Source organism: Pelodiscus sinensis, chromosome 3, assembly GCF_049634645.1.
Source record: "Pelodiscus sinensis isolate JC-2024 chromosome 3, ASM4963464v1, whole genome shotgun sequence".
NCBI lineage: Eukaryota > Metazoa > Chordata > Testudines > Trionychidae > Pelodiscus > Pelodiscus sinensis.
In genome coordinates, this window is record NC_134713.1 from 142,707,439 (window position 1) to 142,734,489 (window position 27,051).

At 43.5% G+C, this 27,051-nt stretch overlaps 1 protein-coding gene and 2 long non-coding RNA genes across 5 annotated transcripts in view; 1 reads left to right on the top strand and 2 right to left on the bottom strand.

Moving 5' to 3' along the window:
* Positions 1-27,051, top strand: part of DNAH8 (dynein axonemal heavy chain 8) — a 615,913-nt gene that overhangs the window by 444,313 nt on the left and 144,549 nt on the right. For all 3 annotated transcript variants that reach the window (XM_075925079.1, XM_025186355.2, XM_025186358.2), the window contains 3 exons: positions 3,210-3,332; positions 4,877-5,090; positions 17,722-17,831. In XM_075925079.1, the coding sequence (XP_075781194.1) occupies positions 3,210-3,332; positions 4,877-5,090; positions 17,722-17,831 (447 nt within the window). The remainder of the gene's footprint in view (positions 1-3,209; positions 3,333-4,876; positions 5,091-17,721; positions 17,832-27,051) is intronic.
* On the bottom strand, positions 12,144-17,028 carry LOC142828005 (uncharacterized). Its single transcript, XR_012902876.1, has 3 exons — positions 14,273-17,028; positions 13,800-13,887; positions 12,144-12,438 (listed from the first exon to the last, which is right to left on the bottom strand). It is a non-coding gene; the product is annotated as an uncharacterized LOC142828005 (long non-coding RNA).
* LOC112546345 (uncharacterized) overlaps positions 22,267-27,051 on the bottom strand; it is a 48,893-nt gene continuing 44,108 nt past the window's right edge. The window contains exon 6 of the long non-coding RNA XR_012902874.1: positions 22,267-23,929. This is a non-coding gene — a long non-coding RNA (uncharacterized LOC112546345). The remainder of the gene's footprint in view (positions 23,930-27,051) is intronic.

The following is a 27,051-nucleotide window of genomic DNA, read 5'->3' on the forward strand; positions in this document are numbered from 1 at the left end:
AGTGCTTCAAGGGAAAAGGGTTCTATTCATGGTACTTCCTGATGCAGAAGAAAACGGGGCTGGAGACCCATTCTCAATCTACTCCGGTTATATTGTTATCTTTGAAAACAGTGATTCAGAATGGTAACTCTGACTACAATAATTCCATCTCTAGACAACAACGACTGGTTCACAGCCCTCAACCTGCAAGATGCCTATTTTCATATAGCCATACACCCTGCGCACAGACGATTCCTGCGCTTTCTTGTAAACAACGAGCACTTTCAGTACTGCGTCCTTCCGTTCGGGCTGGCCTCGGCTCTAAGGGTATTTTCAAAGACCTTCACCGTCATTGCCTCTCATCTTCATTGTCTCTGAGTCATCATATTTCCTTATCTGGATGACTGTTTTATAAAGGGCACATCATGAGAAGAAACGACGCAGATACTCACAATGGTCAGACAAGTGTTCGACTCTCTTGAACTGATAGTAAATGAAAAAAAGTCATCGCTGATTCCAACAAAAAATATGAAGTTCATAGGGGCAATTCCCGTGCAGCAAAAGCGTACCTACCCATGGACAGATTCCAGGCAATGAAAGACCTGGTCAGTCTACTCCGCAAGACCCCAACAATCTCAGTCCATACCTGCCTACGTCTGCTGAGCACAAGGCTGCAGCCATCTTTGTCGTCCCGCATATATGCCTCCATCTAAGAAATCTGCAGCACTGGCTGTCAACTGTGTATGTCCCCACAAGACACGACATCCACAAGTTAGTTTCTCCTCCGTACCATGTGCACATGTCCCTGCGATAGTGGATGAATGCATCAAACATCTTGACGGGAGTACGGTTCCACCCGTCACACTCATCCATTCAACTAACGTCAGATACTTCGCTCATCGGATGGGGTGCTCACAAGGGCGAGGAAAGCATACAGGGACGATGGTCTCACACTGAGAGACATCTTCACATCAACCAATTAGAGCTGCAAGTGATCTTTCTAGCAAGCAGACATTTCCTCCCACACTTAAAAGACAAGACAGTCAGGGTGCTGACAGACAACGCAGCAGCAATGTATTATATAAATAGTCAGGGAGGAGCAAGATCACACTCCCTATGCGCCAAAGCGGTACAGTGCTGGAATTGGTGCATACAGAACAACATCACCATAACAGCATCCTACTTACCTGGCACAGCCAGTGTCATTGCCGACTCCCTCAGCAGGTGTGTTCCCTTAGACCATGAGTAGGAAATAAGACAGGACGTGCTTCAGAAGATTTTCCACAGATGGGGAACGCCCCTAGTGGATCTGTTTGCAACAACCACCAACAAGAAGTGTTTCTTTTTTTGCTCCAGAGCAGCGGTTGGCAAGGGATCTCTTGGTGACGCATTATTAACCACTTAGAAAAGGGCACTCCTGTACGCTTTTTCCCCAACATACAGAACACTGGAGAAAATCAGAACAGAAGCAGCAACTGTAATCTTAATAACACCAGCTTGGCCCAGACAAGCTTAGTATCCGTTCTTACGCAGAATGTCACTACAGCCACCATGGCCTCTGCCCTCATGCCGGGATCTCCTCTCCCAAGAACAGAGATCTCTCGTATATCCCAAACCAGAAGCATTGCACCTGACAGCGTGGCTCCTGACTGGCTTAGACAAGACGAAAAACTTTGTTCAGAACAGGTCAAGTTCTGATACATAGCAGAAAAGCATCTACGTGCAATACTTACCTAGCTAAATGGTGCAGATACTCCTACTGGTGCCTCCATAATAATGTCCAACCGTTATCTTCTCCTTTACACCAAATTCTCAAATACATTCTTCACTTGCCAAATTCGAAGCTTTCGCTGGAGTCCTTTAGAGTTCATTTGGCAGCCATCAGTGCTTTCCCTTATCCGATACAGGGTTCTTCGGTGTTTTCTCACCTGACTACTAAACAATTCCTCAAAGTTCTGATCAATATAAGCCAACCTTGAAGACCACCCCTACTGTCCTGCAATCTTGACTTAGTACTGGGTACGATTATGTATCCCCCATTTGAACCACTAGCAACTGTCCCCTTGCAGATGCTAACTATGAAGACCGTCTTCTTACTTGCAATTACATCAGCACGTAGAGTCAGCGAGCTGGGGGCGATAATGGCAAATCCCCCTTTCACTTCTTTCTTGAAAGAATCGGTGATGTTACAATTACATCCAGCATTCATTCCCAAGGTCTCCTCGTCATTTCACATCAACGAGCCGATTGTCCTTCCCTCATTTTACCCTAAGCCGCATGCCTTGAATAAGGAAGCCCTGCTACATACGCTTGATGTATGGCGTGCTCTTTCCTTTTACATAGACAGAACTCGTCAGTGAAGGCGAACAGATAGACTTTTGGTATCAACAGCTCAACGATCCAAGGGCGCTGCGCTCTCCACTCAATGCATCACCAGGCTTATCACCCTATGCATAGCCACATGCCACTCCATGCGGAACAGACCTCTGTCTTCTCAACCATGAGCACACTCGACCAGGGCTGTGGTGACATCTATGGCCTTCGCCAGGGGGGTTCCACTAGCAGATATTTGTAGGGCAGCCACATGGGCTTCCAGCACTTCATTCATGAGACACTACACTATAGTGGAAAGATGGGCGGCGGATCATGTGGTGGCTTCCGCAATCCTATCTACTGTGAAAACTAATTGACCCAGAATGCTTCTTGTTCCGGCTACTGCTATACAGTCACCTAAATTGGAGCACTCACGGGGCCACTTGAAGAAGAAGAAGAAGTTACTCACCTTGAGTAGTAACGATGATTCTTCGAGATGTGCCCCGTAGGTGGTGCACGTCCCGCCCTCCTCCCCGCTCTGGAGTTTTTCTCTTATTTATCATTTCAGAGACTTGAGCGGTGAGAGGAACTGGCAGGGGGGCTGAACTGTGCATGTTAGAAAGGGTGTGAATGCCCTACGGCGCAGGGAGTATGTGTGGTCCAGCCAGATATGGCTCTGAAATCTTCCGACCAGCGGTGCTGGGATGGACCCAACACCTAGAGTGGAGCACCCACAGGTCACATCTCGAAGAACTATCATTACTACACAAGGTGAGTAACTTCTTCATAAGAAGTTTTCCAATATCTCAAGGCAACAAGCAGCAATTTTTTAAAAAACCTTTCCAAATATAAATACAAAGTTTTTTAAAATGTGCTGTATTGTTGATACTAAAAAAGAACTTTTTCTTTTTCTCCAGAGAACAATAGAGAGTTATGTTGACAAACGCATGGGAAGTACTTATGGACCGCCAGGCGGGAGAAAAATGACGGTGTTTGTTGATGATATTAATATGCCAATAATTAATGAATGGGGCGATCAGGTATAGAAAAATTACTATAGAATAAATTTTAGGCATATCTTCCTATATGAAGGTAACAAAAATATTTCCAGTCAGATTTTTTTTCTCATGATACATTAAACATTTTACTTCTTTTTATAGTACATATTTTTATTAAACAGTAAATCATAGAAAAACCTTATTATTATGGTGTACTTTTTAAAGAAACATGAAAGAATAAAATAGATATTCTGAAGATATATCTTGCACTTAATCATTTCTTATGTATTATCCTCAACTTTGTCATATTTTTAAAAGCACTAATGAAAGCACTATAACCCCCAATGCAGCATGGTATTCAAATGTTCTACGTGATATTAAATTGGCAGGACTAGTCAACTGTGATAAACCATAAATTTCTGCAGAAGAGTTCTGTATTATTTGTGGAAAAGCATATGATGTCTTGAATGCAGACAAAGTAGTTCTTAGTGTTGCTCGTAGTGTTATTTAAAATAATAATATTTCATTCCACATTCCCCAAGATATTATACTCTTCTCATTCTTCTATGCTTATCCAAAGCCAGCTCATGCCATGTTGACAAGGTGGCATGATATAAATGTGCAAAGAGCACAATAAATCTGTTTTCCTTGAACGTAACACCAAAGACCCACAGTGTCATATGTCTCTTTCCACCCAAAAAGCAAAGGAAAGAAGTTGTGGTTCCGAGTTCCCATAACCAGCTACATATTGCCCCATAGAAACATATAGGTATTGCCCCATAGAAACATATAGGTTTTTAGGAAACTCAGCTCCTGGGCAGATTAAGGACACATTGGCTTCCCATGGACACCAGTAACCTACTGAACAGTTAGATTTTCTCATCAATGATTAATGGAGAAATTGTGGGGGGTACCAAATATAGTCATCTAATTATTTACTTCTATTAACCTTTTCACTGAACTTGGAAGACTAACTGATATAAACATTATAGTGAAGGTCATTCATGGAGGTATAGGTAGCTAATTTTGCCATTATTATTTATATTATGGTAAAGTCTAGGTATCCAGGCAACATTGGCTCCACTTGCTAAGCATGTAGTTAGAAGCTGTATGTAACCAAGAGCTTATAATCTAAATAAGCAGGATAGATAACTGTTGAGAAAAAGGAAGTAGTAGTATTTTCTCATTTTTTGAAATGGGAAATTGAGCCTTGGAGAGATTAACTGATTTACCCAAGGCCCCATAGAAGTCTGCAGCAGAGTTAGAAGCTGAGTACCCATTCATTGCCTTAAGCACATGATAATACTTCTTTATTTGAGCAAAGTGAGTAAGAAAGTGTTTTTATTACTGTTTAGTAATCTCTTAAAGCTCTGGGGAAAAAAAGGTAGTTTCCCATGTAGATATGGTAATGCCTTACAAGTGATCATAGAAGTCTTATCCATGATATGGACCATGCCTAGATTAAGGTAAAAACAAATTTCTCTGATGATTAGAGAGAGATTGCAAGACTAAAGGAAATTAGAAGAGCATATTTTCCATTTTCTTCTTTTGCAACAGTAATTAATATTTGTTTTTCAAACTTACAGGTTACAAATGAAATAGTTCGTCAGATGATGGAAATGGAAGGAATGTATAGCTTGGATAAACCTGGAGACTTCACTACAATTGTTGATGTACAGATAGTAGCAGCTATGATACACCCTGGAGGAGGCCGTAATGATATCCCTCAGCGTTTAAAAAGGCAGTTTACAGTGTTTAATTGCACATTGCCATCCAATGCATCCATTGACAAAATTTTTGGTATTCTCTTTTTGTTGTTGTATTTAGATGTATTTTACTGTAGACTAATCCATATACAATTTATAAACATGAGTCCTCATCCTCTTATGTGAATTTAGATCAAGAGTATAACTCTCATCATCTAATAAACCATCTTGTTAGTCTTTAAAGTGCTACATTGTCCTGCATTTTGCTCCAATGAAAGGATTCAGAAGGGTAGCCATGTTAGTCTGTAACTTTAAAAACAATGAGTATTCATATGGCACCTTAGAGACTAACAAAAATATGTATCATAAGAGAGTACATGGGCAAAACCCAGTTCTTCAGATGAGCTGGAAGCTGGACTAGAAATAACAGGAACCCAGAATTTATAACAGAAAAAGAAGGGAAGAAAAATTAAGTACCTGTCAATAGTAGTACTGATGCTAATGAGGCTAATTGAGTGGATTGGAAGTGTCCTACACTTAGCTTTTGATGTAAATTAGGTGTTAAATGGATGAAGGTTGGCTTTATAATGTGACATCCAGTTAATGTCTTTGTTCAAGACTAGGGAAACAGTATCAAATTTGCATATGAAGGTCAATTCTGCATGCACTCTCTCTGTAATTGCCTTGTGAAATTCCTTGTAGAAGAATGGCTGCTTTAAAATTCATTAATGAGTGCGTAGGCAAATTTAAATGTTCCCCGATGTCTGACTTGTGTCCATTTATCGTTTGTCATACAGACCATCCAGTTTGGCCAATACACATAATAGTAGGACATTGCCGGCACTTGATTGTATAGATCATATCTGAGGATGTACAGTTGTATGAGCCCCTGAATCTATGGCTTATGTGTTAGGTCCTGTGATGGTGTTGCTAATATAGGTGTGTGGACTGAGCTGGCGACAGGGCTTGTTGCAGGGATAGGTTCCCAGGTGAATCTGTCTGAGGTATGATGTGTGGCTGCTGGAAAGAATTTGCTTTGGGTTAGCAGATTGTCCCGTAGGTGAGGATTAGCCTGTCTCCCAAGGTCTGTGAGGGTGCTCTTCACTCTACCTGTAAATCAAAATAAGCTACACAATTTGAGCTATACAAATTACATAGCTTATTTCGAGTTAATTTCAAAATAGCTTATTTCAAAATTTGACGCTATCTACACAGCACTTATTTCAAAATAAATTGGTTTATAGGGACATTGGAATAGCGAGCCTGTTGTATTTCAAAATAATGGGCACACTGCAAAGACGCAGAATAGCTATGTAGGGATACTTCCGATATCCCAAAATAGAACTGCTGTATAGATGTAGCCTGAAAGTGAGGGATGGTTTTCCAGGATAGGTAGTAGATTGTCAGTGATTTGCAGAAGGGGTTTAATCTGGGGCCTGTAGATGATGACTAGATGTCTGAAAAAAGATGTTGTAGGTGTTTGTCTCTGTCTGTGGGACTGGAGCAAATCTGGTTGTATCTTAGGGCCTGGCTGTAAACAATGGACCATGTGATGTGTCCTGGATGGAGGCTACAGGCATGTAGGTAAGAGTAGCCTTCAGTAGGTTTCTGGTGTAGGGTGGTGTTACTGTGGCCATCATTTAATTGTTCTGTAGTATCCAGGAAGTAGCTCTGTGAGTGGCTCGCCCCTGCTCTGCAGTGACGGGACATGCACATGAGGCCCGCCATTCCCCTCCAGAAGCGTGTGGCTATCGCCCTCTGGAAACTCTCCACGCCGGATAGCTACCCCATGCTCTTTGCAGCACCTCCTCCCTTGCTGCCTCTCTACGAGGCAGCAAGTGGGGGGACAGGAGCTGGTGCTGTGGGAAGCCGGCTTAAAAGCCAGTTCCTTTGAGCTCCATGTCCAGGGTGCCACCTGTCCCTACGCTGCCTCTATCAGAGGCTGCGGGGGAAGGGAAGGGGGATAGGGGAAGCTGCAGGGAAGCAGCCCCTATCCACAGTGGTCACAACGGGAAGCTCCCCCTCCCCCTCAGACAGGACTGTTGCCACCAAGGCGCCCCTGTTCACAGTGGCCAGGGCTGGCTGTGGGCAGGGGGTGATCAGTCAGCAGCTCCTGTCTGTGACCAGCCCTTGCCTCTGCGAACAGATGCTGCTCCGGCACCAGCCCCTGTTCACAGTGGACAGGACTGTCTGCCATGATCAGGGGCTGCTGGACTCAGCGCGAGCCAGGACTAAGCAGTCCCAGCTCACACTGATCACTGAACCTCAGCATTTTAAATGTAGTAAGAGCCCAGTGGCAGCACTACCTCCACTGTGGTTCTGCACAGCAGTGCTTATTGACTAATTGTATAGTCGATACAAATTGTATCAACTATATGATTAGCCAGATAATCCCATTTTAACATTCTTACTCATAACTCTGCTCCGAGGCATCAGGCTTTAAGTTTCCTGCCTCATCAGCTACAGCACCATCTGGTACAGACGCAGCAAATGAACTCCACACCAGCTGTAACACCTGGCACTGAGGCACAATCCAACACCACAGATACTCTCAGTGCTATCGAATATGGCACCGTCAACTCAAGCACAACAATACATGCAACATAGAGACTTATTAGTCTCATCCACACTCAATTCATCCTTTCTCAGTATCAGTCTTTCCCCTGGTATGCTACCACCACAACTGATGTTATTGCATGAAAGATTTTCATTCGTATCCAAGAAAGACCTTAATGTGGGGTTTTCTCCAGAAAACTCTCTCCACTCAGATCATGCTAACCCCCCAGGTGCCTCTCTCCATGCCATATCCGGCTTGGCAGTACTAGAGCCATTGGAAACCTCAGCAGAAACACCAATACAACTGGAATCATCATAAAGATTAACCCAGCAATAATGGAACCAAAGAAAATGGTGTGGCAAACGCCAGCATCAGCCACACCTACTTGTAAAAGAGCAGACAAAAATTATTACGTTTCACCCAAGGACTCTGAGGGTATGTCTACATTACAAAGTTAATTTGAACTAACAGCCGTTCGTTTGAATTAACTTTAATAGTGGCTATACATACAAACCACTAGTTTGAATTTAAATCGAACTAGCAGAGTGCTTAATTTGAACTAGGTAAACCTCATTCTACGAGGAGTAACACCTAGTTCAAATTAAGTAGTTCAAATTAAGGGCTGTGTAGCCACTTAATTCGAATTAGCTGGAAGCTAGCCCTTCCCAGGTTCCCCTGGTGGCCACTCTGGGCCAAACCAGGAAAACGCCTCTCCTCTCCCCCAGCCCCAGGGCCTTTAAAGGGGTAGACTCCCCCTTCCTGATGCAAAATGCTAATTCGAAGTAGTTTTTAGGTCTAGATGCACTAATTCGAATTAGTGTTGTACTGTAGACATACCTGAGTTTCTTTTTACTCTGAAAGCTTGGTTCCTTGATGGTTCTCTGAACTAGAACTGAACCGTTCACAGCAGGTGCAAAGAGTCCTACTGCACAGTAGAGCACGGAGCACCGGTCAGACTTATTTTAAAAAATGGAAAAGATTCTCCATATGGTGCGTCAATCTCTATGTCATACCCTCAACACTCTTCTTACCTGTCATCCTTGATTACCTACTACACCTTAAACAAGTGGACCTTGTTATGAGTTGCATCAAGGTGAACCTTGTTGCTATAACTACCTTTCACCTTACGATAGATGTCTCATCGATATTTGCACATCCACTCACTAAGAGGTTTTTAAAAGGCCTTCAGGCACCCAGGGCATGTCTAGGCTGTATCCCTCGGGTGGCAGACATTTAAAATGAGGCAGGGATTTAAATATCTTCCCCAACATATGGTCATCCTTCTTCCTCAATTAGATGGTACACCTTCCTACCTTCTTTCCCAGACTGCACGCCAACTCCTTGGAAATGAAAATGCACACCCTTGACTTATGCAGAGCAGTTTCCTTCTATCTATAACAAACTAGATCATTTTGGTCCTTCCTGAAACTGTTCATATCTATAGTGAACCTCAGCAATGGTCAGACCATCTCATCACAAAGACTCTCCCACTGGATTTTGGATTGCATTAGACTCTGTTATTCACTATCAGAAGTTGTCCCTCCTTACAACATATAGGCACATTCTACTAGAGCCATGTCTACCTCAATAGCATTCCTATGCAAAGTACCCATAACTGACATTTGCGCAGCTGCTATATGGTCTTCACACCACACCTTTCCAAAGCACTTTGCGTTTACACAAAGAGCTCTCTCCAACCTAAAATTTGCCAAATCAATCTTCTCCACTGCATTCTTGCCAGATCCGAAGTCCCCTACCTCCTTAATCCGGAATACCTTTGTAGTCACCCAATGTGGAGCACCCATGGGGACATCTCTGTCTCTAGAAGATGTTACTCACTTGTGCAGTAACTGACATTCTTCAAGTTGAGTGTCCCCGTGGGTTTTCCACTACCCACCCTTCCTCTCCGCTACTTTCGAATCCTGGCCTTCTTAACAGGACCGTTCTGGGTAGAGAAGGAACTGAAGGGGGCTTGCACATGTGCGATGCCTGCAACCTTGAAGCATGCAGCTGCAGTCACATGCATGTGTGGCCTCGGGGAAAGTGCTCTGAAATCTCTGATTGAATGTGCGGTGGTGGTGCACCAACCTATTGTGGAGCACCCATGGGGACACTCATCTCAAAGAATGTCAGTTACTGTCCAGGTGAGTAATCTCCTCTTCCTACACTGGTGCTGCTTACTACAGGTATTTTAGCTTCCTGTGCACAGAATGATGCAGATTATGATTACCCACTGTGTGAGCAGTAACACAAGGAATTAAGTTTTTGCTGGTGTTCCACATAGCCATCTATGCAGAGCTGAGTAGGATTATAGATGCAATCTAGTCTTTGATATTTTAAACCAGTGTTCTTCTTTAAGGAATGTCCCTGTGGGTGCTCCACCTTAGGTGTACCAGTGCCTCTGCACCCATGGTCAGCAGACTTCTAGTAGCAGTGCCCTGTGCTTGTCTGTGCATGTGGAGCTCTGGGATGTGACAGTTGGAATGTTCATCTTGCACACACAGCTAACCACCTCCTCAGTTCTTCTTTGATCGCCACCAGCTTCAGTCACAGAAGAGCAGTTGCCCTCATTCACCTCAGCCTTAAATTCCTGTTAGACGTTTGTAGTTAGGTTAAGTCGAGCTGTAAATAGGTTAGATTAGCTTTCTCTATCTTAAAAAAGAGAGAGAGAGAGAGAGAGAGAGAGAGAGAGAGAAGACAAAGAATCTCTCAGGGGCTTCACAGAAGCCGTGGCTTAAGAGCCGACACACAAGCGATCCCTCACAAGAGACTGGCTCACAGAAGAATTTTACCAGGACATGCCTGGTGCCTCAGGTTTTAAAAAGTGTGAATCCTGCAGGCTATCTGTATCCCTTGCTGAGGGACACTCACATTGTGTCTGCTGCCTAGGACAGAGTCATAATACGCAGCAGTGTAAGTACTGCCTCAAATTGACAGAGTCTGGAAATCCAGACAGCTGCAGTTAAAATTGATGCAAATGGAGTCAGACTCCAGACCAACAACTGAGAGGGCATCATCCCCAAGGAGATCACCTGAGGGTGCCCAAGATAGGGGGCTAGACTACCACTCAAGCCCCAGAAAACAGGACAGGGCTGACACCCAGAAAGAGGTTCCACTTCTTGGTGGCATCAGAATCACCACCAAGGAAACACAGCAAGCCTGCCTCCATGCCTACCAACATTAAGGCGAATTAGAAGCAAGTGGGGAAGGGGACCAACACTCAAAAAAGCCAGGACCCAAGTGAGAAGGCATGACCTCCCCCATCCCCAAAACTCCTGCGGAGCACGAGCAGAAGAGCTGCAAGCCAGTGCTGACCCCCCTAATGGCCATGCCAAGGGTGACAATGCAGAGCCAGCTGCTATACCTGCAGTGCCTCTGAAAGCACACAAAAGAGCGCTGACGGACTCAGGAACAGTGCTGGCAGCAGGAACAATAGCAATGGCACCAGAGAGAGCTTGATTGGTGCCAGCTCCCAGCTTAGCAGCACAAGAGCTTAAAGGGGCGGTACCACATAATAGCACTAAAGCAGAAAAGAGCCATAGGGCACCGGCCACAATACCTATACACTCACAAGCTCCATTCATAATGCAGAACAACTTAATGCTCCCCTCACCTTGTCTGCCTCAGTTTACTACCACAGCAGACCTGGCAGTGACATCGGTACCGGGAATGCCACTACTTTCTCCTGGGGAAACCGGAGTTCCTCCAGATTAGGATTCTCACCAGCATCACAGTCAACGTGCTTGCTATTAAGTGAGGAAGGGAATGAAGAAGACTCGCTGTACAACAACCTCTTAAGTACATTGTCCCCTAAACCATACCAGGGCCACCAGTGGCAGCAAACACAGTGGCTTCTACCGCCCATGTCACCCAGCTGCCCTTTCTGGGACCCGTGGGCAGTCTACAGAATCCTACAACACCAGATGCGTCAAGGGGGCCAGACATAAGAGCCCCCCGAAAACCCTTTTGAACAATTTACCTCGTCAGAGTAGGAAGGGGAAATGAAGGTCACAGAGGTGGAAACAACGTTAGACTCAATATCTAACAAGCATCTTACTTCCTCAACAACTGAAGACACAATCATGCCCCCACCAAATGCCATGGGGATGATTTCAGGTCCTTCCAAGAGCTCTTTAGGAGGGTTGCAGTTGCACTGGACATTCCACTTGAAGATATGCCTGAGATCCAGCACAAACTTACAAACATCCTCCATGCTCCGTTACAGAACAAACTGGCTGTCCCTATGAATGAAGCACTGATGGACCCAGCCAAGGCTCTGTGGCAGACTCCAGCAACATTCACCCCAACTGGGAAACGAGCTGATAGAAAATATTATGTAGCTTCAAAAAACGCAGAATTTTTATTCTCACGCCTTCTACCAAACTCCTTAATGGTAGAGGCTGCTAATGAAAGAGGCAAGCAACAGACTAACCGCACACCCACATAGGACAAAGAAAAGTGTCTGGACACACTGGGCAGAAAGGCCTACTTGTCTGCAAGTCTCCAGATCAGGACTGTGAATTATGTGGCGCTTCTTGCTAAATACACACACCATGTATTTGATCAATTGTCAACCTTTATTAATCAGATTCCTGACAATAAAAAGGAGCAAGACAGTGCAAACATGAAAGAGGGGCATTAATTGCTAGAACAGCCCTACAGGCAGCACTGGATACAGCAGACACGGCTGCAAGGTCCTTAGCATCCGCAGTTGTTATGAGAAGATCGTCATGGCTACAGCTGTCAGGCTTCCCGAAAGATATCCAGTCCACAGTGGAAGACCTGCCGTTTGAGAGAACAAAGTTGTTTGCAGAGTCCACCAACACTTCTCTCCACACATTTAAGGACGTAAGGGCCATGCTGAGAACACTAGGCATACAAGTACCTGCAAACAAAAAGAAGCAAGGAAGACCATTTAAACAACGGTATAGACCAGCCCACTATAACCAGAAAATGAGACATTATGACAATATATGAAGGCCCAGACAGGGTAGGTGCAGGCAGGCCTCCAAACAGGCAACCACGCAGCAAACTTCAACAGTCTGTCAAGCATTTTAAAAGTTTGGTCAAGGGTTGGACAGCTCTTGGTTTTCCAAGGCAGCATTATGAACACTATATACCATTTGGCAGCAGACTAGTTAAATTCTATCCAGTATGGCAGAACATCACCACAGACAAATGGGTATTGGAGATCATCAAGACGGGTTACTGCATCCCTTTTACTTCCATACCACATCACCAATCCCTCTACTCCTCCCTCTTCAGGGACCCCTCTCACAAGATGGTGCTCGCACAAGAAGCACAACACCTTCTACAATTGGGGGCCGTAGAAGAGGTCCCACAAAAACACAGGGATAGGGGTTCTACTCCCATTCCTTCTTGACCACCAAGAAATCAGGGGGATGGAGACCAATATTAAATCAACAAAAATTGAATCGATTTGTTCGCTACCAGTGATTCAAAATGACAGCCTTAGCCACAATCATCCCAGCCTTGGATAAAGGGGACTGGCTATCCACCCTCAACCTCAGAGATGTGTACTTTCACATCGCAATACATCCATCACATAGATGATTCCTGAGATTCACTGTAGGAGCCAGGCACTTTCAATACAAAGTGCTACCATTCAGTCTCTCGACAGCATTGAGAGTCTTCTCAAACGTCCTGGCCATAGCAGCGGCACACCTCAGAAAAATGGGTGTAACCATTTTCCCATACTTATACGATTGCCTAATGAAGGGATCCATGAAGGAGAACACACAGCAAGCAGTGGCCACCACAAGAACATTATTCAACACTCTGGGCCTACAAATCAATCTAGAGAATTGCATTCTGACACCAACCCAAACTATAGACTTTATAGGCGCACACCTGGACTGCACCAAAGCAGTAGTGTTACTACCACAGCACAGATTCACGGCCATCAAGGACTTAGTATCATTCATATAGGCCAGCCCATACATAACAGCAAATCAATGCCTACAGTTACTGGGGCACATGGCAGCCGCCACATTCGTGGTAACGTATGCACGGCTGCACATGAGATCAATGCAGGCCTAGCTGAGAATAGTGTACAGACCATATATACATCACATAAACAGGTGCTTAGTGATGCCAAACAGCATAAAATCCACACTAACATGTTGGAATAATCACCTCAATGTTTGCAAGGGGGTACCATTTCAATGCCCACCTGCAACTATTACAATTACAATGGACACATTGCTAATAAGATGGAGAGCTCACCTGGATGAAAATGTAGTGCAGGATCAATGGCGCAGAGATGAGTCCAACAACCACATAAATGTGTTGGAACTCATGTTCCATTTCCAATCTATAATACAGAACAAAACAGTACAAGTGTTAATAGACAATACCATGACGATGTACTACATCAATCGCCGGGGGGAGCGTGATCCTACAAACTGTGCCAGGAAGCAGTGAGGCTATGGGAATGATGTATCTCCAGAAACATAACACTTATAGCCACCTACCTTCCAGGCAAGGACAACATAACAGACAGTCTCAGTAGGGATTTCTCCATAAACATGAATGGGAAATCAACCCCAAAATGATAAACCACTTATTCAACAAATGGGGGTTTCCCTCAATAGACCTATTTGCCACCAGCAAAAACAAGAAGTGTCCAGGCTACTGCTCAAAAGCAGGCATAGGACACCAATCCATGGGAGATGCATTCAGTATAAAATGGGAAGCACCTCTGATGTATTCATTTCCACCACTTCCACCTCCATGCATGGATGGCGATTGGCTGATGCCTTCAGAGGTTGACTATCTACAAGAGGTGCAGCGAATCCTAATTAACAGCCATAGACCTGCAACAAGGAAAACATACAGTCAGAAATGGCACAGATTCAACATATGATGCCTCAGACACAACTGTACTCCAACAAGATCAGGAGTGGCAGAAATACTCACTTACCTGTTAGAACTACGCACAATGGGTCTTTCAATAAGCTCAATTACAGTACACCTTGCTGCAATAGCAGTACTGCAGCCCCAAATAGACGGCTACTCGGCATTTATCCATTCACCAAAAGGATCCTACGGGATCTACGAAACATGTTCCCACAGCAACGGGACCCATTACCAGCATGGGACCTCAACCTCATCTTAAGGGTTCTCATGGGCAAACCATTTGAACCACTAGCTATATGCTCATTACTGCACCTATCAATGAAGGTAGCCTTTCTGGTGGCAATTACATCAGCAAGGAGAGGCGGGGAAATAGGAGCACTTACGACACAACCACCTTACATAATCTTTCATAAGGATGAGGTGGTACTTAGAACTTACCCCAAATTCATTCTGGGAGTAATTAGCTCCTTTCACTGTATCAAGCCAATATACCTGCCTGTCTTCTTCCTGAAGCCGCATAAAGATGGCAGAGAAAAGACATTACATACCTTAGAAGTCTGCAGGGCAATCGCTTTCTACCTTCCGCGAACGGAACCCTTCCGGAAATCACCAAGACTATTTGTCTTATCCACTGAAAGGTCAAAAGGCTTGCCCATATCCAAACAAAGGCTTTCTAAGTGGATATCGAACTGCATACACCTAGCCTACAACATATTCAACAGAGCACCTCCTATGACCATAAGGGCTCACTCCACAAGAGCTATGGCAATGACAACAACCTTCCTCGGGGGAATCCCAACCAAAGACATCTGTAAAGCTGCCACGTGGGGTTCAATTCACACAGTCACACAACATTACACAATACAATCATTTGTAGACACCGACACACGCTTTGGCAGAACTGTTCTCACAGTCACCGAGTCAAAAATGCCGAAGCACCCTCCACCAAGCACGAACACTGCTTAATAGTCACCTAAGGTCACCTTAATAGTCACCACGGGGACACTCCTCGAAGCAGAAGGGAAGGTTACTCACCAGGTGCGTAACTTCTTCGAGATGGTTGTCCCCATGGGTGCTCCACCACCCACCCTCCTCCCCTTGACTTCAGATTTATATGCTTCCAGTTCAGAGAAGAATTGAGGAGATGGTTGGCTGTGTGCGCAAAATGAATATTCCAACTGTCACATGCCAGTGCTCCACGCACACAGCCAATCACAGGGTACTGCTACTAGAAGTCTGCCAACCATGAACGTAGTGGCGCTGGCACACCTAAGGTGGAGCACCCACAGGGACAACCATCTTGAAGAACTACAGTTACTGCACCTGGTGAGTAACCTTTCCTTTCTCAACCAGTGGTATATGTTAAAGTTTTCAATTCACTAACTCATAATTCAGTTTACATCTGAGCATATCATTTTTAAATTGAGCAATGCCTTTATTTCTTTTAGCACAATGTATGGTTTTTTTGCACTCAGTTCCTTTCAATTCCTCTCCCAGTCAAATGTGTTCAGATGAGTTAGAGAGTCTATATCTATTAATAACTGTCTGGTATTGGCAGGTATGACCTGGTTGCAGGGGGGCCGACAGGATTGTTGGGTCCTTTGGCAAAGTGGGGGTGGGAGGCCAGCTTCACAATGCTGGAAGGGCAGAAAGGATGGGGTTGTGACAGCCAGCCCTCAGCACTGCCCAAACTGCACTGCACTGCCCCCTACCACACCTATTCAGTGTCACCTGGAGCGTACCACCAAGTGCTCTAGCAGTGATTTAAAGGGCCCAGGACTTGAGCTGTTGCTGCTGCTGCAGTGCAGTGTAACCGTGAGCTCTGGGCCCTTTTGAATAGCCAGCTCCTGGAGCAACTGCTTCCTTCCGCCTTGCTGACTTCCATCGGTGTGTCCTTTGAGTAGGATTCAGAATGAACTTGAGATCACAGAATAGAATTTAGAATTACAAAAATGATAATTGCATGTTAGGAAGCAGGCCTCTACATTATACTTTTCAAAATCCGTTTATTGAAAACAGACTTGCAAACAGTCATGATTTTCGTTTCCTTCATCTCCCAACAAATCCCACATAATTCAAGTGAACAGTAGGCTTGGATCTAAGGGTCAGAATCACACAAGAACATCTGCACTACCAGGCTTGCAGAGTGTCCTAAAAGACCAGCTCAGCAGGCAGTTTGCAGCCAAATAGAAGAGATTCTCTCTTTCAGTCCTGTAATGTCACTTATCTCCTGTAGAAGCTCCAATATGTACTATTTTGGGCTGTCTGCTATCAATAAAGCATTTAGGTATTTCCATCAGCTCCATGAGTGTACATTTAGCAACAATACCCAGTCACTGTCCTGTTCCATATTTTACTACCCTACAATCGCAAAATTTCTCAAGGGCTTTATTCATGTATTTTCTGAAGTCCAGGAGCCTTCACCTCAGGGAAACCTTAATTTAGTTTTGGCAGAATTAATATGACTTCCTTTAGAGTCCCTAGCAAATTGCTATCTATCCCATCTATCCATGGAAATGGACTTTTGTATCTGTAACATCCACTCAAAGGCTATGTCTACACTACGAATTTTCACAACAAAAATATGCTAATGATGGACTCATTTGCATGAGTTGTGATCTTATTTGTATATTTTCTGCCAATCCGTTTTTGTGCTGGGTTTTTTTTCGCAAAACCAGGGAATGTGGACATTTTCTTTTTGAGCAAAACCCCCTTTTTCCACAAGATCGGTATATCTCCTTTTTTGGGGCATAAGGATCTTGAGGGAAAAGGGGGTTTTGTGAAAAAGAAAATGTCCACACTGCTTGTTTTTGTGCAAAAACCCCAACACAAAAATGGATCGGCAGAAAATATGCAAATGAGATAATGACTCACGCAAATTAGCCCCTCATTAGCATATTTTTGCAGAGAAAACTTGTAGTGTAGACATAGCTAAAGGGTAGAGGAGATTCAGGCCCTCATGGATGGTGTAAAGGAAAAGGAACCGAAAAGTAAAGGAACTGAAAGTTAGTTAGGCCTATTCCACTCTTTATGTCCCTCTGGGGTGTGTGTGTATGCAAGGACATCTAGGGCACAGGAAGAGCCTCAAAGGACAGCTGGCCAAAAAAAAAAAAATCCCAATCTTACATGCATAGAGGAGAGGGGACTGTGCACCAGAAGGGTAATCTATGTAGACAGTGTATCTCAAAGAACCTTAGCTACTGTAAAGTAAATAAACTTTATTTATTAGGAAAGAATGAATTATATTTTGCAATCATTCTAAAATTACACATTACATCTTATTTTTCAGGAATAATTGGCTCTGGATACTTTCATTCATGCAGAAATTTCAACCCTGAAATATGTGACATGGTAAAGAAATTAGTTCCAACTGGAAGAATATTGTGGCAATGGACTAAGGTACAGAAACAAGAAATAATGGAGCTGTATTCACTATTTATTAACAGGGTGCCTGTTACCATAAACTAGATACTTATTACAAAATTCAAAAAAGTTGTCTTTCATAAAACTACCCACAGTGGATACCCACTGTGATCAGGGTTAATGGGGGGAGGAGAGATATAGGAATGATGCTCTTCTAAATTATGCCACAAAATAATATCAATTCATATAAGATGCCACTCACAATAAATTATGCAGGTGTTCCAAATATGGTCAAGAATGCTCCCTGCACCCTTTACACTTGGCTTTCCCTCATGGGAGTCTGCCTGCTCTGCTGGGCTGTTTTTATTGAGCTTTCTCTTGATGAGACTCATATGTTCCACTGAGCTTCATGACCATGGCTCCTCTTAGAGGGGGTCTCATCTGCTCCACTGGGCAATGATAGGCTCTTTGGGTTAAGGCAAAGTAGTTGGAGAAAGTGATGTTACTACTCACTCATTCATGGTACTGAAGAGCTGTCACTCACAACAGATCATGCCAATCTTTATAGTTCAATCCTTCCTTTTCTTTCTTGTGGCTTCTCTATACACAAAAGTTGTACCATTTTTACTATACTGATATAGTTAAAGCGGTACAACATCCCTAGTATGGACAGTTATGTCGACATGAAGGTATTTTACATTAGTATAGCTTTTTTGGTTAAAGAAAGAATTTGAGGTTAGGGGGTTGTCTGTAAGCAAGAATTGGCCTTTCCCCCAAGGCTTGTGTCTCTATGAGAAAGAATTAATGGACACAAATCAGATATCCAAAAAGACAGCACACAGAAACCTGTTGGAGAACACTTTAACCTGCCTGGGCACTCCCTAATGGATCTCAAAGTCATTGTGTTGTTTCAGGCCAATTCCACAAACCAAATATACAGGGAAGCCTTGGAACTTTATTTACAAGTTTAATTCTTATCAGAATGGAATGAACAGACACATCGGCTGGCTCGCACACTACCTTCCACATCCTAATGACTCAACCAACCAAACAAACAATGGAGCTGCTAATTGTTCTTAGCAGCCTCTTATAACTTAAACAATCTACTCACTGTCTTTTTTCTCTTTTCCCTCCCCTCCCCCACTCCCCTTATTTATCCTTGGATCTGGACTTTTAATACTCCAGTCATCTGAAGAATTGGGTTTTGCCCACAAAAACTCATGATACCATCTACATGTTTTGTTAGTCTTTAAGGTGCTACTAGACTATTCATTGTTTTTTGAGTTTTTCCAGTTACAGTCTAACTCGGCTACCCCTCTGAATCATAGAATCATAGAATAATAGGACTGGAAGGGACCTCAAGAGGTCATCGAGTCCAGCCCCCTGCCCTCAAGGCAGGACCAAGCTCCGTCTACACCATCCCTGACAGATGTCTATCTAACCTGTTCTTAAATATCTCCAGAGAGGGAGATTCCACCACCTCCCTTGGCAATTTATTCCAATATTTGACCAGCTAACTAAAATAGTTATACTAGTACAAAATTTGTGTAAATGAAGCCAAAAGTATCAAATTTCACTCTGTATCAAAGAGAAAATAAACATTATTTTATTGAGCATTTCAGTTAGCACCCACTGAAATAAATGGGATGGTTCACATCCCTAAAAGTTATTTCAGATTCTGTAAATACAAATTTGCTTCAGTTATACCTGGTTCACATTTTCAAGACACTGTAAGCAATCAAAAGAGCTAAATACTTACTTTTTTAGAAAATAAAGTTTAGATTTTAGTAAGAGACCAATATGGCTCCCTCATAACCTGGGAATTAAAAAGGAATCCTACAAAAAGTGGGATCAAGGACAAATTGCTAAGGATGAGTATAAAAGAGTGGCACACGTATGTAGTGGCAGAATCAGAAAGGCTAAGGCACAATATATGTTACAGCTAACAACTGACTTAAAACGCAGTAAAAATAAGAAATATATTAGAAGTAAAAAAAATTTGAAGAAAAAATTAGGTTAATTATTTAATGGGGATGGACAGCAAATAACAAATGAAACAAAGAAGGCTGACTTCTTGAATATCTATTTTGTTTCAGTCTTCACTAAGAAATCTAATTGTGACCAGATGCTTAACACAAATAATATTAGCACAGGTCAGAATAGGGGAAAACTGGTTAAAAATATTTAGATAAATTAGATACATTCAAGTCAGTATTTTCAAGGTGTGTGGGACCTGATAAAATTCTGAACTATTTCACAGTTTTTTATGAACTCACACAAGTAAGAGTTCAAAGGACTTAAAGAGGGAAAACATGGTACTTACCTTTAAAAATACTAAAAAGCAAGACAAGAGAGATGCATTTTCTACTGAGTGATAGGCAGTCTCACAAGGAACTCAGACAGCATGTTACTCTCTCTCACAATGTACCACAAGCCTTAATTGCATCCTCAGTAACTTTAGCAAATATTCAGTAATCACATATATGCACAAGTTAATTGTGGAGTGGATCCTCTATTTGTAGGGCAGCATAAGTTGTATTTAAGGTTCTGCTTTAAATTGTGAGGGAGATTAATGTGTTCTTGTAGTGTGTTTCCTTACCAGCTGAAGGCAGAAGGAAGTTCCTTATAGCAATGCAGAATTTATTTTTAATGTCTTATTGTTTCTGAATGTGGAATTGTGCTGTGGGACTTGAAAGATAATGTGCAAGAAAGTGCCATTTACAAGGAGACTGGATAAAAAGGCACAGGACAAAGGAAGGAAGGTAGCCCAAGAGGTTGGGGGGAGGGTGGGGAGTTGGAGAAGGGAAGGAAAAGGAGGCAGGTGGGTGGGTAGACTGGAATGATAAAAGGAAGTTTTCTGGGCAGAGACTCCTTTACCCTTTCTTTTAGGAGATGGGATAATGAAGCAGGATAGCGTTGTAATTCCCATGACTGCATCAGTATATAAAGATGGTAGAGTAAACCACTATAAATGAATTGTTAGATGATATCTACAAAGGAATGGTTTCTGAGCCATCTCTGTGAAGCAAAGCTGATGGGAGTGGAGGAACCCACAGATAGGTGCTTGCCTGGGATCCTGCTTCCATCTGGACAGACAAGTCTGCTGGGGGAGCCAGTGTAGCAGTTCAGGAGGCTAGGAGATGGCTCATTGAGCAGCAGAAAGGAATGCAGAAGGTTCTGCGGGCCTTCCGACAGTTCTGTCACTTGGAGGGAACATCCTTTCTCACCTGGTAAGCGGAGCAACAAAAAAGTCGTCAGGAATTTATAAAGGAACAAGCCCAGGAACCTCTGCCACGGAAGCCTCTAGGGTCATTTGACAGTATAGATTAGAAAGTGATGTGGGTGGTGTTGGAGTTATATGGAGTGGATAGCAAACTGATACACTTGTTGAAGGATATCAACGATAATGAGGAGAGAATGTGCGGAGAGTTGGGAAGTTGATTTAGAATGAGTAGAGGTACAAGACAAGGAGATCCGATATCGCCGAGTATCTTCATCACGCACCTAGAGAGAGCAATGGACACAATCAAAGAAGAGGTAGAAGGGATATCGGTGCATGGGATGAGAATTAACAACTTGAGGTTCGCAGATGATATAGTTATCATTGAGGAAGATGAAGAGAAGCTAGCAAGAATGGTGCAGGTGCTAAATGAGGAAGGGAAGCAGTATGGACTGATTATGAATATCAATAAAATGAAGACAATGGTATTTGGAGAATAAGGAAATAGGAAAGAAGATCAGGGTCAATGGGATCGAACTAGAGAACATCGAGAAGTTCACTTATTTGGGGAGTAACATAACATATGATCTAGACTGTAAGAAGGAAATAGTAATTAGAATAGCAAAAGCATGTGTGAGTTTGAAGGCGATGGATAAGATCTGCAAAAGTAAAGCGGTTAGCTTAAGAATGAAGCTGAGAGTCTTGAAAACGTGTGTATTTAGCAGCATGTTGTACAGATGTGAGACATGCATTATAACGAAAGATTGGAAGAGAAGAATATTGGCATTCGAGAGGAGTTGTAGAAAAATCTTGAGAATAGGATGGATGCAGAAGGTCCCCAATGAGGAATTATATACAAGATACAGCCGAAAGAGAACCTACTGCCGAAGTATGTAGCACTTTAAAGACTAAGAAGATGGTTTATTAGATGATGCGCTTTCGTGGGCCAGACCCACTTCCTCAGATCAAATAATGGAAGAAAATAGTCACAACCATATATACCAAAGGATACAATTTAAAAAAAATGAACACACATGAAAAGGACAAATCACATTACAGAACAGAAGGGCGATGTGGGGGGGAAGGGAAGGAAGGTGAATGCCAGTGAGTTAATGATATTCCCCCCACCCCTACATCCCCCTTCTGTTCTGTAATGTGATTTATCCTTTTCATGTGTGTTCATTTTTTTTAAATTGTATCCTTTGGTATATATGGTTGTGACTATTTTCTTCCATTATTTGATCTGAGGAAGTGGGTCTGGCCCACGAAAGCTCATCATCTAATAAACCATCTTCTTAGTCTTTAAAGTGCTACATAGTCCTGTATTTTGTTTCAGCTACACCAGACTAACATGGCTACATCTCTATCACTATTCTACTGCCGAAGGTTATTCAACGGAAGTTACAGCTATTCTGGCATCTCTGCAGAATGAACGATGATTGAAAAGTTAAGACCCTGGTATTCAGCATGATGGATGGTCCGAATAGGAGAGGCAGACACCACAGAGAATGGGTAGATGATATAGTAGATTGGCGCGGAGCTAGTCTACAGAAGCTAAGCCACTCTGCACTGGACAGGGAAAGATGGAAGGAAATAGTGAGGGAGGCATCGGCTACCAATGGGCATTGAGCCCATGGTTATTGTTGTTAATGATGATGAAGCCCAGGTGCAGCAACAACAACTACAAACTGTACTGAATCCTGTGGCAGGGATCAGTAAACAGGTTTGGGAGAATGTGAAACTTAGTAAGATTGGCCCTATGGACAATCCTAATGTATTTTTACTTAGTTTTGAGAGAGATATGGTAGGGGCAAAAGTAGGGACAAGGAAACCTTGGGTCCTACAGCTAGCATGCTATTTAACAGGGGACATTCAGGTGACCTATATGGTGTTCAGTGACAAGCAAGCAAGGAATTATGAAGTTGTTAAGTAAGCCATTCTGGACTTGAGTGGGACTTTCAACAGAAACGTACAGGCAAAATTTTCTAGCTGCAAAATAGACTGGGAAGTAAAGTCCAAGACATTTGCCCAAAATCTGACAGACTAGGACACTTGTTTGCTGAAGCTGGACGCTTAAGGTATAGATGGTATAATAGCTGTTGTCATTTTTTAACAGTTCTTATCCTCCCAGATAATATCTAGCTATGGATCCAGCATCTGGAGTTGTTATCCCAGATACAGCAATTAAACTAACACAAGAATTTGTAGAGGTGGACTTTGCTACCAGGTGGTGACATGTTAAGAGGATGGATCTTGGGAAGAAGACTAGAGAACTTACATTCAGAGAGGGTTCTGAAAAGAAGAAGGTGGAGCCAAAGGGATGCTGACAGTCTCAGGTTCTTGCATGTTGCAAACATGGACATCAAGGGCATATAAAAAGAGACTGACTACCTGTACTTGGCCTGTGGGCTTACAAAATTCTGGGTTTGATCTAGGACTCCCAGGTAGAGAGAAAGAAGGAAATAACTCACCATTTCAGAAATATTGTGTCTGGTGTAGGATTTCATTAGCCAGGAGAGCAGAGGGTTGGCTACAATGGCCATGGGCATGTCCACATTCCCAACCCTGATGGTTCAGTCAGGGAAAATAATGCCAGCATGAAGCTTCTGGAACAGACTGGAGTTCCTGAAGACACGAGCATCATGTGCCTTCCCCGAGCACCCACCATTGATGTCCATGAACTGGCTGCCGTGGTTCACGAGGGCCTCCAGAACCATAGAAAAGTACCCCTTGTGGTTGGTATATTCAGATGCCTGGTGGTCAGGGGCCTGGATAGGGATATGGGTGCCATCAGCAGCCCCCCCCCCAACACACAGTTGGGGAAGCCTATGATGGCAAAGCCAGCAATGATGGGGTCCACGTCGCCCAGGTTGATGACTGTGTGCAGCAGAATGGTGTTGATGGCCTTCACCACCTGTAGAAGGAGACAAAGAGAGAATCACAGGGTTGCCAGAGCCCTTGGGAAGACCCCAAGCTCAACCACCTCTGCCGCCTCCCACACACACATACCATGAGCAACTCTTACTTACCCCATCCCCTGACAGAGCTTTGTGAAGATGGGACTGATAAACCTCCGAGGAAGGGGGCTTTCACCACTATCCCCTTTCCTAGGGTATGCTGCTCCAGCAGTTCACTGCCCCTCTGGGACAATAACACAAGAAAGTCATACCTGCATGAGCATGGCCCAACAGACTATTTCCCCACGCTGAACTGGTTCTCCATAGAATGATAGCTGTCCAGCATGGCGAGCTTCCAGATAGCGATGGCAACTCACTTCTGGAGGGGGATAGCAGGTCACATGTAGGTGTCCCATCATGTGAGGTGTCCTTCTGCATGCAGAAATTTTGGAACCACTACTGGTCGTCCCACTGCTCCATGATTATCTGGTCCCACCAGTCAGAACTGGTGTCCCATCGCCAGAAATGGTGGTGCATGGTGTGCAGGGGAAGGCAGGTGGGATCGAGCTGCATGAGCAGTGCATGGAGAGAGGTGAGAAATTGCCCTACATTGAGCTGGAGGTTCTTCTCCTGCAGAGTCATGAGGGCAGCCTGCAGAAACTGTACCAGGAGCTGCAGCATGAGATGTAAGAGTTGTTGTCTGCTTGGAGGCAGGTCCAGCTCCTTCGCAGGAGTGCTGTGGCTTCCACAAGGGCAATCAGAGCACACAGCGAAAAGGCTTTGCTGCCCTTCAAGGAGGTAGGCAAAGGAGAAGAGCCTGAGACATAACTGTACAGGGGTGTCGGTCCCTTTAAGCACAAGCCTCAGATAGCCTGAGGCAGCAGCTAAGGGAAGTGACTGCTGTCCTGATGCCCTGCCTGAAGTGCTTCTGGCTGGTCTTAAATAGGATTCAGCATCCAATAAGTGTGGGTGCTCTATTTCAAAATAGCTCAGCACTATTTCGATGGGTGTTTACTGTGTATACGGACTATTTCCAAATAAGCTATTTTGAAATACAAATTTTGAAATAGCTTATTACAAAATAAGCATGAAGTGTAGATGTACCCTTACAAAGGGACCCCAAGAACACTATGGAGATGTTTGGGGAACAAATTACCATGGGTAGATAGGAGGAATAATGACACCTGAAGACTTCTCCACAAAACAAAAGGGGCAAGAATGAAGAGACTGCCCTCCTCTTGTTTTTTTTCAATGCAAGGACCTGTGGGCTCAAGGGGAATTATGAGGGCAATTTCCGTCCACCAAATGCGATGTTTGTGGTTGAAGAATGGGTACACTTGCAAGGGGACTTAGGTGATCACCTCAGCAGCAATGAAAGGTTAAATCCAAGTAGTACCTCAAGTGAGGAGAGCATATAGAATGGAACACTTTTCCTTCAGGCAAAGTGTATGATAGAGGGCTGGGCATCAGCAACTGAACCAGCTCTCTGGCCACTGTTTGACCAATGAAGCCCCAGAGAGGGCCTGATTAAGGAGATGAATTCATGATTAGCTGGTCAGATTGGGGTTGGGAAGATTAATGAGCTGATTAATCCCGTAACAATTACACCACTTGACACACAAATTTAACTTTGAACAAGGTATGTTTTAGAATTTGGATAGACTCCTGTTCCCTAATATGACAGACACCACACTGACTCTCAGAAATAAATTGAAAAGCCTCTGTGTTTCTCTATGTAGTATATAGCTGCTGTTGTAACCACTAGACTACACTCTCCTCTGACAGCCAAGAACAGTAGCCCAGTTACTCTTCAAGTGATTTCCCTGTGTATTCCATTTCTGGTGTGCATGTGCTCCAAATGCAAGATCATAGCCTTTGGGCCAAAAATGCCTGAGGCCATGCTGCACCCAGAGTACAACCCTCCCACCCACACCCCCACTGCACCCTGGCATAAGGCATTACTGCCTTCCTTCTTACTGCTCATAGTTCTGTGATAGAACCATCTGCAATATCTGTTTCTCTTGCAGACTGTTCAACCCAAAAATGTTTCTGTTATATTCAGTTCCGTAAATTAGGTCTTAATAAAATTAGTGTGTGTTGGTGTAAATAGTGTATGTATGCACATTGGTTTAAAAAATGAATAGAAAAAGCCCTATTTTTGTATAGTTTTAGGGACATTTTTCCTGGTATTGGGAGTCAGCCTTGTAATTTGGTTTCAAGAATATCCTGTCTTGTGAGGCATTTACCATATGTCTCAAAACAACTGTCCCTCAAGATGCCTTTGTTGCTGCAGGGAAGGATATATGATCTATCTGCTATTCTTTATGCTGTTCTTTCTCAAAAAGAATACAAAAAGCAAGAAATGCTCACCTTAGACTTTTTGTGACTTTGGGGGGAGGGTGGTTACACCTCAAATCCTAAAAGAAAATAACTTCCTGGGCTTTTACAGCTTCTGTCTAGGAGTGCTCCTGTGAGTTCTAACTGAACTCCCTAATTCCCAGGCCATTTCTTCCAAGAAACTTGGCTTCAAAGACAAGCAAGACAGCTGCCTTATTAGCAAAGTCTTCTTATGGTAGTAGGAAGGAGCACAGATCCTCTGTGGAACATAAGTACAGATTGCCTTTTCTGGGCATTAGTGGAAAGAAAAATAGCACATCTCACCACACGCTCTCTGATCATAGTTCATGGTGTGGAATGTGTCCCACTGATGTCCTGGTGAAAACTGGTATTTTAGGAGAACTTCCAGGCTATGCCTGGTACCAATTCTGTGGTGCTGATGTTAATTAATTTTGTATTTCTGACCCATGACACAATTCCTGACGATCTCTTTTCTACTCCTCTTGATTCTGCTCTTCTTGGCACTGAAGTCATTTGTGGTGTAAACTGACCTATCAAAACCAACTATTTCTACATCTCAGAAGATTGGAACATGTTCTTTTGTTGTTCAAAGGAAGGGGTTTTTACTCTCACTATTTTCCAAAAGAAAAAAAGGGAGATGGTGCCCGATTCTAGAATTAATGTGATTTGGTGCCTTCAGTGGCATCTCAAATTCCAGATTCCAATCTTAGTCTCCTGGTGAAGGAAATAGCTATGTTTGGATTGGGAGGTTACCTGTATCATCATCAAATATAAAATCTAT